The following is a 15,000-nucleotide window of genomic DNA, read 5'->3' as shown; positions in this document are numbered from 1 at the left end:
AGAAGTAATGATATATTCTAAGAAAGAAAGTAATTATATATTCTATCCCTTTTAACAGATCACCGACTGACGGGATATAAAGTGTCGCTGCACAGTCGGTGGGCGAAAACCGTACTGGAAACGCCCTTGAACCAGTGGGCCCATTTCTGCATTTCTTTCCACCATCCAACAGGCGAGTGGAAGATCTACCTCGACGGAGAAATGACGGACAAGGGGGCGTTCCCTATGACGTCGGAATCACTTGTGGGAAGCGGCGCGTATATCATCGGTGAGCTGGAGTCGTCGTGAGGATATTGCGGGTCGTGAGTGTGAGGTATGTTTGGGGGGTTTACAGAAGCCTTTTTGTTTCGACAGGTCAGGAGCAGGATTCCTTCGGGGGAGGGTTTCAACGCGACCAGAGCTTCAGCGGCGAAATCACGCAGCTCAACTTCTGGTCTCGTGTTCTTGACGAGGGCACCATCAGGAAGGTGAGAGGAAGCTTTGTGTATGTCTACGAAGCGCTCACACTTACTCGTATCAGCACAAGCATCCGCATAAACACGTAAACATAATTTCTCACTCACTCTCTCTCTCCCTCTCTATGTCTCTCTTCCTCTCTCTCTCTCTCTCTTTCCTTCTTTGTCTCTCTCTCTCTCTCTCTCTCTTTCCTTCTTTGTCTCTCTCTCTCTCTCTCTCTCTCTCTCTCTCTCTCTTTCTCGCTCTTCTCTTACTCACTCTTTCTCTCTCTGTAACATGTTAATTATCACCATTATTTTCAATATAACTCATTTTTTGCACAGCCAGTATTCTTCTTATATCAAATGTCTAAAATGTAACTTTTTACACTGTCTATCCTCGGAGTCAGTTTGCCTCGTGCGCGGAGGAGGAGGCGGGCGACGCCCTTGCCTGGGACTCGCAGGTCTGGGACGTCTACGGCAAGGTCAGGTGGATGGTCAGGCAGAAGGACGACATCTGCCAGCAACAGAAGAGGTCCTTTACCATCTTCCCCGATCGATTCTCTCTCAGCGAAGCCTTACACTTGTGTCAGGTAATCTGCATTATGGGAGAATGGGATTACTTGATTGCTCACTTTAGTTTCACCAGTGTCATTTTTCCCCCTCCGGTGTTGATGAGATTTCTTCAGTAAATCGTTTTCATTTGAATCCTGTGCCAATCTAAAATGGAATCGTTATCAACACCTGGTCCAAAATCAGCTGTACCTGCGGCATCCACCCTAAACAGCTCGACTCCTGCAGGTGGTTGGTGGGATCATCGCCGTGCCCCAGACGGACGAGGAGAACGCCTGGCTGTACAACGAGTCCAAGATCCACGACGCCTACTGTTCGGGCGGACAGTCCTCTTACTTATGGCTGGGCGCGAACGACGAGAAGGTAGAGAGGCAGTGGGTTTACTGGGGCACCGGGGAACCCATCCCCTGGGAGAGCAAGTGGCGGGGGGACGGCCCCAACGGAGGGACGGTGGAGAACTGCCTCGTCTTGCTCTCCGGTACCTTTCCCGGGCGCTGGTCGGACATCGCCTGTCTGGACACCTACTCCTTCTGCGTCCCCTGCGAGTTCGAGACGAGGACGTCGATATATCTGAAGGGCCCTGCCATGTGCGAGGGATCTCCGTTCAACCTGCAGTACATGCTCGGGGACTCCGTGGGAGGGCGGCCGGCTTTAGTGGGATTCCTTCACACTGACATCTTTTGGGACCAAGAACGAGGGTCTTGGGTCATGCGTTCCCTCAAGGTGGGTTTCTTCAAGGTGGTCAGAGACGTCTAATTACCTTCGTGTACATAAAAGGGGCGTAAACTATATTGGTTCTTGTAGTTCACGGATTCATAAGCTTTTAAATGGTTGACTCTCCCATGATTAACCTATTAATGTAGTTTCCATACAAGGTGTATGCGTAAATCAATGTCCTCTAGTCAGTTGTTTCCATCCATAAGTGAAATTATTTAATCGGTAGTCCCTTAGGTTTTATGCTCATTTGTGTGCATGTGTACTATATATATATATATATATATATATATATATATATATATATATATATATATATATATATATATATATATATATATATATATATACATATGTATACATGCGTGTTTTACTTGTTTCTGTTTGTATGCACGTATATATTTACAACAGTATACAAAACAAACCGACATTACCCCCAGGCAATCACAGCCCACGTCATGAACTCCTTCCCCGCAGGACTCCGACGCCGTGGCCACGTGGACCCCGATCCAGGAGGGCATGTATCCCTTCGGCAATCAGGAGTGGCATCTGGAGACCGAGGTGTGCGGGATCCCGAGCGGCGGAACCGTCAACCTCACCCTCTCGGTGTGCGGCGCGGGGATGTTCACGTGCAACGACGGGAGGTGCATCAGCCTCAAGCAGCGGTGCGACCTGCGAGTGGACTGCGCGGACCAGAGCGACGAGTCTCGGTGCTCGATCGTGGACCTTCCCGAGGGCTACCACATCGCCATCCCGCCTCCAGCCGCGGCGGGGAACCAAACCCTGCCCATCTTCTTCACCGTCAACATCATCGCCTTCCCGACCATCGTGACGCAAGACCTCACCTTCGTCGCGTCCATGCAGCTGAAACTCCGATGGCAGGACACGAGGCTCAACTTCCTCAACCTGCACGATGACCGGACGCTGAACCTGCTCTCCGAAGAGGCCGTGGCGAGTGTCTGGACGCCCCGGGTGTTCTTCAGGAACGCCCGTGGCAATATTTTCACCAATCTGGAACGAGGGTCGCGCGTCGAAGGCATCCGCCAGGGAGAGGCCAGACCAGGCCCCCCCAGCAGGCCCGAGGAAGGCAAGTGCTAGAGTATGGAGACCGACATGAGAATTCTTTTTTTAATGATATCGTGGTCTATGGAAAATGAAGCGTTTATTTCTTCATCGTACAAATGCACTCGTATATCTTGTTGTTTATAAGAAACAGCATTTCACATTCATATCCTAACATAATCAATATATAAATCGTATCCCAGGCCTGCGCAAGACAGAGAGAGGTCAAGGCTGTCTGTAATTTTTGCTTAAAAAAACAGCAGCATGGATTGACATGATCTCATCAACCACACTAAAAGAAACGCACACACAGACACACACACACGCACGCACACATACACACACACGCGCGCGCACGCGCACACGCACACGCACGCACACACACACACACGCACACACCACACACACACACACACAAACACACACACACACACACACACACACACACACACACACACATACACACACACACACATACACACACACACACACACACACACACACACACACACACACACACACACACACACACACACACACACACACGCACACACACACACACACACACACACACACACACACACACACACACACACACACACACGCTAACTCACTCACTCACACACATACATCATAAAATGGCATTTTCTCAACCCCTCTTCTGACCTATCGCATCTCATCTCTGACAGTGAACATCTATCCTGGGTATGAAAGCAGTCTGGAGATGAGTCAGTTATACAGCGTAACTTACTCCTGTGACTTCGAACTGCTCATGTTCCCATTTGATGCTCAGGTGAGGTGACCGTAGAAGATTGTAATTTTTCGTACATCAGTATTTTTATGTTCATTTTATGCCATTCACAATGATTTGACGGTTACATAATGCCCAAAATTTGATATAATACGAAATTAATAGTTAGTGGTTAAAAGCGAAATAAATGTGCTATACATAATACGATGTTTTGCCATCAGCTGTGCCGTCTTCACTTCGAGTTGGTGTCGGCTTCCTCGTCTTACATGACCCTCATCCCGTCAGGGGCCAACTACACGGGTCAAAATGATCTCATTGAGTATACCATAGGTATGAAACTCTTCATATTACTGCATGAATTACTCCTTCTGACATAGACTAGAAAATGACCACCTTATTGTATCAATGTTGAGGCGCAAATATCATAGTACCCGCTGTACCCTATGAATATTATTCCAAGGCTGTCAGAGAATACACATAATAAGTCAACATTTCGGTCGTGGGCAGTAATACCTGTTATCTTCAGGTTTTTCTCGAAACCCTCAAACAACTAATACAATTCTGTGCTAAAGAATTTCTCAAAATTTAGGAATATGTAAAGAGCAACCGACATTTAGTTTGATTTTCAATGAAGTATATTAGGACATAGCTCTCCTTATGATAATACAAATGCTGTGTGGTGCAGTAACCCCAGCCATTTCTTGCATACAGGGGAATTTAGAAGCAAAATAAAACAGACAGTATGTCACAGCAAAGAATATCCATTACAACAAATGGAATTAAAACTAAAATAAAATCATAACATCCAGTGAAGTCATTATTTTTATATTATTTCTTGTATTCCTTTTGTAAACCAATCTGCAAAATGAGTGTTCGACATTGTGACCTATTTGAAATAGTCTGAATTAATGCTTTAGGTGTTTTGTTTTGCTGGGTTTTTATTACTTTTGCTGTTGACATTACTTGGTTAATTAGTAAAAACGAGCATTACTATTGGTATAAGCTGTTTCAGAGCAACAAATATTATGGTCAGAAGACATGCAAAACAGCAAGCATAGTAATGAAACAGGCACCCAAGTGACCAAGATCTTGGTAGTAACCAGGAAGGCCTTAGGTGGCATTTCACCATGCTTGCCATGTCTGAAAGTGTTCACCAAGGTTAATGGTCATTTGAAATAATCCACAACAAAAAGGGAAAAATTAGTGCCTCTGAATGAGTGCCCATTTGGTAGCATTTACAATAACTGGCCAACTGAATATAGCATTCCTTTGGTATCAAATGTACAATAAAGAAAATCAATGTATATAATAACTGCAAACATGATACAACACCCAGACATATTTTTGCTCCATCTCTGGTCATCATAACAAGGGGGGTAGAGGAATTAATTTCTGCATCTGTACCACAGCTACCTGTCATGAAGATAATGTCTGTATTCATTCTATCTAACTTTCATTCAAATCTGGTATGTACCATACAATCTATGCTATTCCATGCGGGACCCTGAAAAGTTTTCACTTACATAAGAAATGTGTTACTTAAGTACAAATTACATTAACTAAGAAAACTTTACTTCTTTATGTGGCTCAATAATGCTGCATAATTTATGTTTTTCATTCAAGGAAATTTTATATGACTACCTATAAATTATGTAACATTCCTTGCTTCATTAAACATCATTCATACTAAAGGTTAAATAAGAATGATTCTCACTTTAACTTGTTTTTTCTCTATCACAGGGAAAGTGTCTATCAAAATGGATGAAGAAGGCGAGTTCTCGTCAGTAAGTGTGTATGTGAGGTTTCAGCGTCGCTATGTCTTCTACCTACTCACTCTCTATATACCGTCAACATTACTTATAATCATTGCCTATGCAACCTTCTTCTTCAATCCCCAAGACTTCAATTCTCGCATTGTAGTGGCTCTCACATCACTGCTAGTGCTGTCATCTCTTTACACACAGGTACGCTGCTTTCCATATTCTTATTCTTACATCTAAGTTGGCTATATAGATCATTTACATTGCTACAGGTACAGTATATCTACAATAGCTGCATCAGAACAATATGTAATATATGTCTATAATTATACATCCATTCATAAACAAATTCCCTTATGCTAAATCAAATATTAGTTATAATATAAGTTAATGAACTGACTTCCAGACTTCCAATTCCCTGCCAAAGACGTCTTACTTCAAGCTAGTGGACATATGGCTATTCTTCTCCATAGTGATGATCTTTATTGTCGTACTGCTTCAGACATTAATTGACTTCTCTGCTACATTTACAAGAAAGAACTTCTTGGTTAGTATCGGTACTGTTTTTTCCTCTCTTTCTCTGAAAAAAAACTTTACTAGTTAAATATTTTTTGCTCAGTATCTTTGAATATACATTTTCTTTCCAATACAATACTCTAACTAATATAGTAAATCTTGATCCTCAGAGAGTTTGCTGCACTGGATCTTCAGAAACGGATAAATCCCAAAATAGTGCAAGAAATAACATTACCAAGATTGTAGTATCAAATAACATGAGCAATGATGAACAGCACTCCAGAGCAATCAGTAACGGGTGGATACAGGATGAGTCGGCTTTGCCACTGAGATACAGAACTCCAAATGTTTATCCCGTCAATATACCTCTTATGATCAAGAGTAGATTCCTGATACCATTCATATTTTCCGTATTTAACATGGCTTATTGGGGTTCAGCACTAACGTGAGTTTCAACCATCTTATGCCACACATATGTGTATATATACTGTAAAATCTGTAATAAAGTCAAAGTATTTGAAAGAACTCTGTAGCCTGTTAATTTTTTTGATGCAGAGTTTAAAGAGAGTCATTATGTCTAAAAAATGAATTCATCACCAACTATACCTTATTTTTACAGATACCTGCACAGTATTGAAGACTAAAGAACTCCCCAAAAAGACATGGAGCTCCAACTGCAGTGTATAACTACAGCATAAATATATAGTGTTTGCACTTTGTGTATATTTAGCTTCATTTGCATTTCAGGTTTGCTTAAGACAACCATAAGTATATTAAATAACACAAACATATAAATTAGTACTTACCTAGTAGATAAATTTACTTGCAAATTCTGTGTTTACTCTCAATGTCTATGAGATTTGTGAGAATTGGTATATGATTTAAGAAAACAGTAACTATATATATATATATATATATATATATATATATATATATATATATATATATATATATATATATATATATATATATGCATATATACAGACATATAAATATATATGAAAATAAAGTTTTTTTAAAAGTTGATTTGTCAAAGTGATAAATCTTGCTTTGGATACATTTTAAAATCATATTAAATATTCTAAATTGCTTATTTCTGTAATTAAATATAAAAAGTGTTCTTCGCTGAGGCAAATACATGAAGCATCAGGTACTAATATTAGATAAAAAAACAAAACCATCCTTACATTATAAAATCAAATTCTCAAGTATATTACCAATATTTATTTCCAAACTATACATATAAACAAAATATATTTCTGACTAGAAAATGAGATCAGTTAAAATCTGGGAAGGAATATAAACTGTCTTTACAAACAGACAAAACTCAAACAGTTATTCATTAATTCAAGTATAAATCATTAATAAAACATTACATAATCCCCATTTCTGACATTTGAAATCTTATCAAAAGGCACTTATCTGATGAATTGAAAAAAGTAAATTCACAAAAATAGAAAAAAATATATGCTTCTAAAACACAATTTGGCTCATAGTGTACATTACACACAAACATATGTGTATAGGTATAGACATCACAAATAATGAAATTAAAAGGAATAAGAGAATGTAGCATGGTTCCCTCCAAACCGGGTGCAATTAACACCAGAAGTTTCCAATTCTTGACTGGCATCAATACAATCAGTGAAAAATGAATAAAAAGGAAAAAGTTGCTTATAAAAAACTAAACATAAGCATAAACAGCTTTCATTAACTTGTTCATAACTAGGGCTCTGTATGGTGGTACCCTTTTGTCTCTTTTGTTTATCTATGAATACAGTGATTTCCATGTAATAAACTGATCTTAGTTGCAGTTGCATAGGCAAGACCAAAATAAGGAGGGACATATCAACCTTACTGCTCCACCAAGGTTTATGTTATACTTATATCACAAAATGAATTCAGTTTTGTTTATCTGGGATCAAATGATTTATTCCTAAAATTTTCCCTATGTACTCTATAATCTTATTTTGTAGTTGTGCTGGATAACAAGAATAACTACAGGTATGAGAATCACTACCATCATTATAGAATTAGTGATCAAATCAATAAAATAAGTTGTATACATCTGCCCAAGCGCTCCTTCTCCTTCACCATACTCTCTATGGGACCAGGGCTGAAGTATTTCGTGCCAGCATATTCCTCCGCTGCACCATCGATCATCCATGACTTCCCAGAACCTTTGTTGGGATTAATGTGTGATGTATGTCAAATGTCAGGCATAAAAGATATAGGAGTTATAAAAGATTCTTCAACTCACTAATCTTAAAATCAATACTGATAATCAGATATTAATTTCTTGCACTCAATTCCAGAATCAAAGCTTGATGTATACTTATGTCAATAAATTTGTATCAAAATTTATGCACAAACTAAAATCAATGCAATATATCATAATATCTATGCTTTTCAGCTACAACATACCTGGACAGCCCTGAAGGTTTTTTACTTTTGAAGAACTTTACACTTGTACTTAGATACACTGAACCACTAGGCATATTTGGATGAAGCATCACTTCCTGACGGTAGAATCTGAAGCAAGAATAGATCTTAAAATAATAACAGCACAGCAGTACTCAGCAGCAGTCTCCAATCCCATAATTCTAAGAAAAAAAGTTTGTGGGAGAAAAAATAGATATACATCCTCATGCTAATTTTTCTAATACATTATATCACTATTAACACATATGAGGCCTAAATTACCACTTATATTATAAGTGAAAAGAGCTAAAGTAATGTATAAGAAAATCTTCTATTATGAATTGTACTTTAAAATCTGATCTTAAATAAGTTATTTTGAATTCCTACAATACTACAATATTCGACATGCCCTGTTCCGCTCTGGGTCCACTCTGTGTGCATGACATGATCTGGCCTACACTGGAGCACAGTAACTTGCCGTGGAAAATCACAATGCTAGGGCTGTCCGTCTCAGGGTTTTTGAGTCCGTTCACCAGCTGGTATTGGCAAGTTTACTGAGAAGATTGTTTCTAGTCATGAGCTTGCCTCTCAGTTTGGTTATATGTTCCTTGAAGGAGAGTGTTCTGTCTAGAGTGACACCTAGGTAGACTGGGTATGTGTGGTGTTCCAGTTCCGTATTGCCCCATCTTACTCGAAGCTTTATGCTAGCCTGGTGGTTAAGATGGAATGCACACACCTGAGTTTTACTTGCATTAGTATTAAGATGCCACTTCTTGTAATATATGGAAAGTGTGTCCAAGGCATGTGATAACATTCCTTTAATCCCACCGAAGGAGCTCGATTTGGTGGCAATACACATGTTATCTGCATATAAGTACTTACGGATGTCTGGGTACTGTGGCTGTTCATTATTGTAGATATTAAATAGGACTGGAGCCACGACAGAGCCCTGTTGGAGCTCTGTCTGAGATGACCTAAAAATGAGTAGGGCTTTGCTTTCAGCTTTCTAGGGGCTTAGCAAGGTTCCTGATATGCTGTCCCTTGGCCCTCCTTAGTCTGATTTCTAGGTAACAGAGATCTACAAAAGTCCTGGCTACCAGCAAGTCAAGCTGAGTGACAATATCTATGGCATCTAGTGTCTTAGATAAATTGCTACCTTGTTCTTGGTCAGTCACCAATAGTGGTAAGGGGCACCCTACCACTGTTATCCCATGCTAGTAATATGGGTTGGAGCACTGGTACCAGGAGCCAGAAAACCTCAATCTCTGGGACCTAACAAAGTCTCAGAGGAGGAGGCTATTCTCACTACTGGTATCAGCTCGCAAGAACTGAAAGACCTTTCATACCCCGCTTGATTATAATCTAGATGTTATTTGAAAAAGAAAACAAGCTAATAGGCCATATGCAATGAAGGCAAGACTCATAATAATCGTTATTTCGAAAAAGATCACAAGTTTTCTTTAAATAGCTTTTCTCAGAGTTTTTTTTTATCTCAAAAATGAAAGGAAAAAAAGTTCCCTCTAAGTGTGTATTCTTACCTAATGTAACATCCTAAGAGCTGGTGCACAGATATACGGCTTTTATCAGTATCAACCGTATCTTGGTGAACAATTTCGTATTCCATGGAAGATATGATGGGACAAGCACTAGTTCCTGGTTTTAATTCAGGTTCTTGGGTATCCCTGTAAAATAAGTAAATATTAAACCCCTCAAAATGAAATGCCAACTTTCTAGCCCTAAATCTTCAAGAATATTTAGCATTATGAAGCTAAAATACCTACCACAAATTTTTTAAGTGGTTTCATTATATATTATCAACAAAGATTACATTGCCATCTAAAAAAAAATCTAAATTCTACCTATCAACAGGACAAAAATCATTTTAAAATCAAAACATCTCAGAGAGAAAAGAACTAACCACACAACTGGTAAAAACTCATTTTCAAGTGTTATATTTGGCCAGCCAAACTTGCTGACAACATCACCCTTCACCAGTGAATAAAGGGCAGTTGTTATTCTCTCACTGAAAAATGGTAAGCATAGTTTATATAAACCTGTAACTCAGATAACATTTCTAAAGTTTAACAACACTTCATATGCTTTGCAACGGGATTCCTTAAGGGAACCGTCCCAGATAAGGGGGGGGGGGTCAAATTGAGTTAGTTAGCGTATAGTATAGGTACATGGATGAGGAAACTACCAAACAAGTATAAAAGGCATGCTGTGGCTTGTTGTCTTGCAGTTGACGCGAGAACCGCTAAACACCTGTGGAGATACTTTGCTAATGAGTGCCCAGGTACACCTATGTGGACTTCTGCTTTTTGCAATTGTGCATACGGCATTTGATTATGACATTGCACACAGATATGAGTTCGTGAATGTTCAAGGAACACTTTCATACCAATATCAGAAAAAAATTATATCACAGTGATTTATGACGAAATAGTTTGTGAAATACATAAAAAAAAAAAAAAAAAAACATAAGTTTTGTGCCCTTTTACAGACGAAATATGCTTCCATCGAGACTCCCTGGTAATATGTTGTAGCTTATGAAGTGATCTGTATGTATACCAAGAAGCTGCCAAAATATAATAGGCTGTAACTCCGTTCTTTGTTCACATTACCTTCGGTACATCATCACGCTCATAATTTTTGTGCAATTCAAATGCAGTTTGTTGCTTTTGCTAGAACGTCAGATCTCCGAGGCTGTGTAAATCGGTGATTTTTAAATTTTGGCCTTGCATCCCTTATGGGGATGCAAGGTCAAAATTATATATGAGACGAAGTGCAATTCTATGCGCAATATTATGCAAAAAGAATCAATGACTTATCTCCAACCGTTTTTTTTCATGATGAAATGAGTAGGGAAAGGTGGTCATTTCCTGGGACAGTCCCCCTAAGAGATTTTTCCACTGTGGTAGGAGTGAATCATACAAAGTTATTACATTCCCACACACAATTAATTATTCCTAAACATGAAATATCAACATAGCACATATGGATGTATAACATAAATTACTAAAATACTATATACTTGAACTCTGTATAGTAACAATTACAAATGACATGGAAATGGCATCACTCATACGAAAATATTTATCAATATTTTATGCTTTATCGTGGACAATATAGATAATAAGACATTAAAAAAATAATATATTTGGATACAATGTTTCATCAAACTGTCATTTTTATTTTAAGATACCATACAAACTTCATAATGAATCCAAATTTTTGTGATGAGTAATGGCTAAATTTCCTAATACGCTTTCCTAACAAGATGCAATGACAAAAAGCATGTTGTAAAAAGTCAGTTTAACAAGATGTGAAGCAGAAAACCTTACCGAAGATCGCTGCAAGATATAGAGGCATTCCAAGAAAAATGGCAAGCAGACATCATATCTACACCAAAGACAATGCGATTACTCTTTTCCTCAAAACATTCGCCACCTGCAACAGAAGATTATGTTAGGTCTCCTGATTGACATAAATGAAAACACTGTTACATTATTTGAAAATCTTGTTAAACCTAAGATTTATGTAGAAAAATTAATTAGCATCCCATGAGCAAATATCTAAATCATCTGTACAACTACAACCTGCATTTTAAAAAATATTTTTCAATACCTGGACTGAAGATGTATAGACCAGCTTCATCATTTATGTCTACAAACAACAGCGAATTGGAGGATGTATTTGCGTCATCAGAGTTATTGTACCTGGAAAAAAGTAAAATTATCTTTATGAATGTTAGTCTTTTGTGGGTATGATACCTAATTTCTCAAATTCTTATCTTAAACAAATCTGGGCATACTTTAATCTTTGTGAAACATGTATACATAAATAATCAAAATAACAGAAATCAAGTAAGTGTAATATCTACAATTTCTTAGTATGAGTAATGAGCACGCCTCAGTTTAATTGATGCCATATCAAAATTTAATGACACCAGCCACATGCACGGTCTACTGTAGTTTTGTTTTATCAATTTTATTCATGCATAGATGGTTTCGCAAGTACCTGGCCACCAAGGATAGTTACTGGCCTACCCGATATCACCTTTTATCCTTTTTTCACTTTTTAAGAACTTCTATAAACATTCGTTACATTATTATCATTAAGCTCATAAAGATTATCATGATATTAACATTAATAGTAATGATAAAAATGTTTTTTCTTTCTAAAAATTCAAGGACTGGGGTAAATAGCCATCTATGTGGAAAGAAAATAAATAAAACCAAACCAATACAGTAGGCAGTGCATATATACATGCACTCTTGGCATCAATAGCTTAAAAGTACATAGTATAGTTCCACATCTACTTTTCCCACAGCAGACTATTTTGAAAATAGGTACACCTGTATATGCCTTACACATTATATCCTGCTAAGATAGGCCTTCCATGCTGGTACCCTGGGTTGCCTGATCGTTCAGTAATGCTTGGTGATGAAAACAAGTTTTGTGCATCTTCTGAAGAATCATTCCCTAAGTTGCTTGTTATATTCACCAGGGTGTCATTGCTGCCATTATAATATCCTACATGATAAAACTTGACATCAAAGTGCTGTATCAAGTATAATCTTGAAGTTGCAGACATGGTGAATGATTTTCTTCTAATGGGAGTCTGTTCCATAGGTACATTACTATTGACTTCCACTGGCTTTACTTTCATGCTTTCTCGTCCATATATCTTACTGACTTTTTCAAGTGATACAGGCACATTACCAATAACAATATTTGCTTGTACTTCCTGTATTGATGCACCTTTCCATTTCATGTGATATTCAACATGTAGTACAACATTTTCACACATCTGAGATGTCTTATTATAAAATGGAACTTTTTGATGATCACACTCACTAAAAGGAATCCTATCTGATTTCCATAATTGCTCTGGAAAAGTTTTCAGTCCCTCAACCTTGATAAATTTACTGACATCCTGAACACATTCATAAGATACTTCAGCATTAACAACCTGCTGGCCAGTTAGGTTCCCAATAATTGTGTATGGCTCTGAATTTAAAGAATCAGAGTTACGAAGGTAGTACTGAGAGCTTAAATACTGCTCTGTTGTGCAAACTTCAGGTGTCAGCAATAAGGAGCAATCATGACTGACATCTTGTAGAAAATGGACAGGAACATGATCAATGCACACTCCATTTAGCACTGGGTGTGGAAGTGTTAAAAATCCAATACTCATCTTATCTTCCAAATGTATAGCTACCTCAATACCAGTACCAAATATATAATACAGCTGAGAATCTTCTTGCTGCAAGTGTATGTCTGTATCTTCATAACTGTACTGTGGGACTGGCACTTTATCTAAATATTTTTGGTAATTCTGGATTGAAGGGAAATTTGGGAAAAAGAGACCAAGATATGGATTATTTTCAGTAATATAACACAGTAAATCATGCCACTCTGGTGAATATGGTCCTTGATATTTGCAATTATTGTCAATGTTTTTGTCTGTTCTTTGGCCTCCCTGGAGTCCTTCAAGGCAGGAAAATGCTGATAATTGAGATGTTGAACAATCCTGTAAAAGAGATTTAGAAAAGGATCTAAATATAAGCTGATAATTACAAAAACAGTAATGACTACATTAAGATCTTTATAACATAATGTGTAGCATTAATAACAAACAAATTCAACAATATAAATAAATCTCATGAATTAATAATAAAGAACATAATGCTAATATTGCCTTTGTGAAATTAGAAAAACACAAATTGTATTTTCATATCAGACAAAATTTAAACTAAATTTCTACATTCTTTTCTTTTCCAAATAAAACAGTAGACCCACATTCAAAATCTGTTTACATCAAATACTATGTTTTTTTGGGGGGCATACTTACACTTCCATGGTGCCTTTATGCATTGTGATTATTTTGCTACACTAACTAAACACTCTACCACAGGATAAGACAGTATGAGAACTTTAATTATCTATACTTTGAATATCTTTGAATTTTCAACACTACATACATTATTCTTCATAGAGTTATCATTCTCAATAACTCCCAAACTAATAAGAATGTTGTCTAACAAAAATACTTAATGAAAACACCTATCTTTCCAATATCAACTTACCGTATCACAACAACATGTAATATCACAATGATTGCTAGTATAATCACAAGGGCAAGGAGCAAGAGGTGTCACAGCAGGGTCTTCATAATGGCTTTCACTTCCAAAGCCTATAATACCCGCCTCTGTCCAGTTTATTGGCAAATATTCTGCTTGTGCTGGAATAAACAACAGGGCATCAATAAAGCATGGAGCATAGACAAACATAAAGTTCTTAACTTTTTTTTCAGAAAAAAAGGACAAAAGAACAGAATGTACAAGAGGGTGGGGGTTATAACCACATCTATTCTTGGTCAATCCCCGGGTTAGGAGGGGGTTGTGATTCCTACGGTGATGTCTGTGGATTTCCCAGGAATGGCTGAAGGGTAATTTTACAGAATAGTTCTACCATAGAGATCGCCATGGTTTTGGTATCGATGGATTCCTCTCCCTCTTTACAATTCAAATATATTGAAATCATTGTCCAGACCCCCTCGCCCCTCCCTTGATTAGCGACAATTTTAGCCCCGATACCAGGAATGGACATAAAAGGTACCAGGGAAGTTGTAGAGCAGAAAATGGATAATATACAAAGAATCAGTCACTCTATTATCTAGTGAATAAATATCACTCGCATTCAAGCCCGATATCTCCCCCTCCCCAATCTATCTGCAATACACCTTTTCAAATTACTCTAACGA

The 15,000-nt window shown here is 38.0% G+C and overlaps 2 protein-coding genes across 3 annotated transcripts in view; one reads left to right on the top strand and one right to left on the bottom strand.

The window, feature by feature from the left end:
* Nucleotides 1–6,655, top strand: part of LOC113800443 (uncharacterized) — a 20,474-nt gene extending 13,819 nt beyond the window's left edge. The window contains exons 4-14 of the mRNA XM_027351216.2: nt 59–268; nt 355–467; nt 845–1,027; nt 1,236–1,730; nt 2,199–2,808; nt 3,473–3,576; nt 3,756–3,864; nt 5,275–5,498; nt 5,701–5,841; nt 5,981–6,255; nt 6,430–6,655. Of these exons, the coding sequence (XP_027207017.2) occupies nt 59–268; nt 355–467; nt 845–1,027; nt 1,236–1,730; nt 2,199–2,808; nt 3,473–3,576; nt 3,756–3,864; nt 5,275–5,498; nt 5,701–5,841; nt 5,981–6,255; nt 6,430–6,454 (2,489 nt within the window). The 3' untranslated portion in view covers nt 6,455–6,655. The remainder of the gene's footprint in view (nt 1–58; nt 269–354; nt 468–844; nt 1,028–1,235; nt 1,731–2,198; nt 2,809–3,472; nt 3,577–3,755; nt 3,865–5,274; nt 5,499–5,700; nt 5,842–5,980; nt 6,256–6,429) is intronic.
* Nucleotides 6,656–7,019: 364 nt separating this feature from the next.
* LOC113800323 (tectonic-2) overlaps nt 7,020–15,000 on the bottom strand; it is an 8,162-nt gene continuing 181 nt past the window's right edge. For both annotated transcript variants that reach the window (XM_027351076.2, XM_070121782.1), the window contains exons 2-9: nt 14,324–14,478; nt 12,605–13,767; nt 11,859–11,950; nt 11,576–11,681; nt 10,150–10,254; nt 9,770–9,913; nt 8,235–8,342; nt 7,020–7,990 (exon numbers count right to left, since the gene is read on the bottom strand). In XM_027351076.2, the coding sequence (XP_027206877.2) occupies nt 7,768–7,990; nt 8,235–8,342; nt 9,770–9,913; nt 10,150–10,254; nt 11,576–11,681; nt 11,859–11,950; nt 12,605–13,767; nt 14,324–14,478 (2,096 nt within the window). In that variant the 3' untranslated portion in view covers nt 7,020–7,767. The remainder of the gene's footprint in view (nt 7,991–8,234; nt 8,343–9,769; nt 9,914–10,149; nt 10,255–11,575; nt 11,682–11,858; nt 11,951–12,604; nt 13,768–14,323; nt 14,479–15,000) is intronic.

This window comes from Penaeus vannamei, chromosome 5, assembly GCF_042767895.1.
Source record: "Penaeus vannamei isolate JL-2024 chromosome 5, ASM4276789v1, whole genome shotgun sequence".
Classification (NCBI taxonomy): Eukaryota; Metazoa; Arthropoda; class Malacostraca; order Decapoda; family Penaeidae; genus Penaeus; species Penaeus vannamei.
Note: the sequence above shows the minus strand (reverse complement) of the source record. Positions and strands in the feature narration are given on the sequence as shown.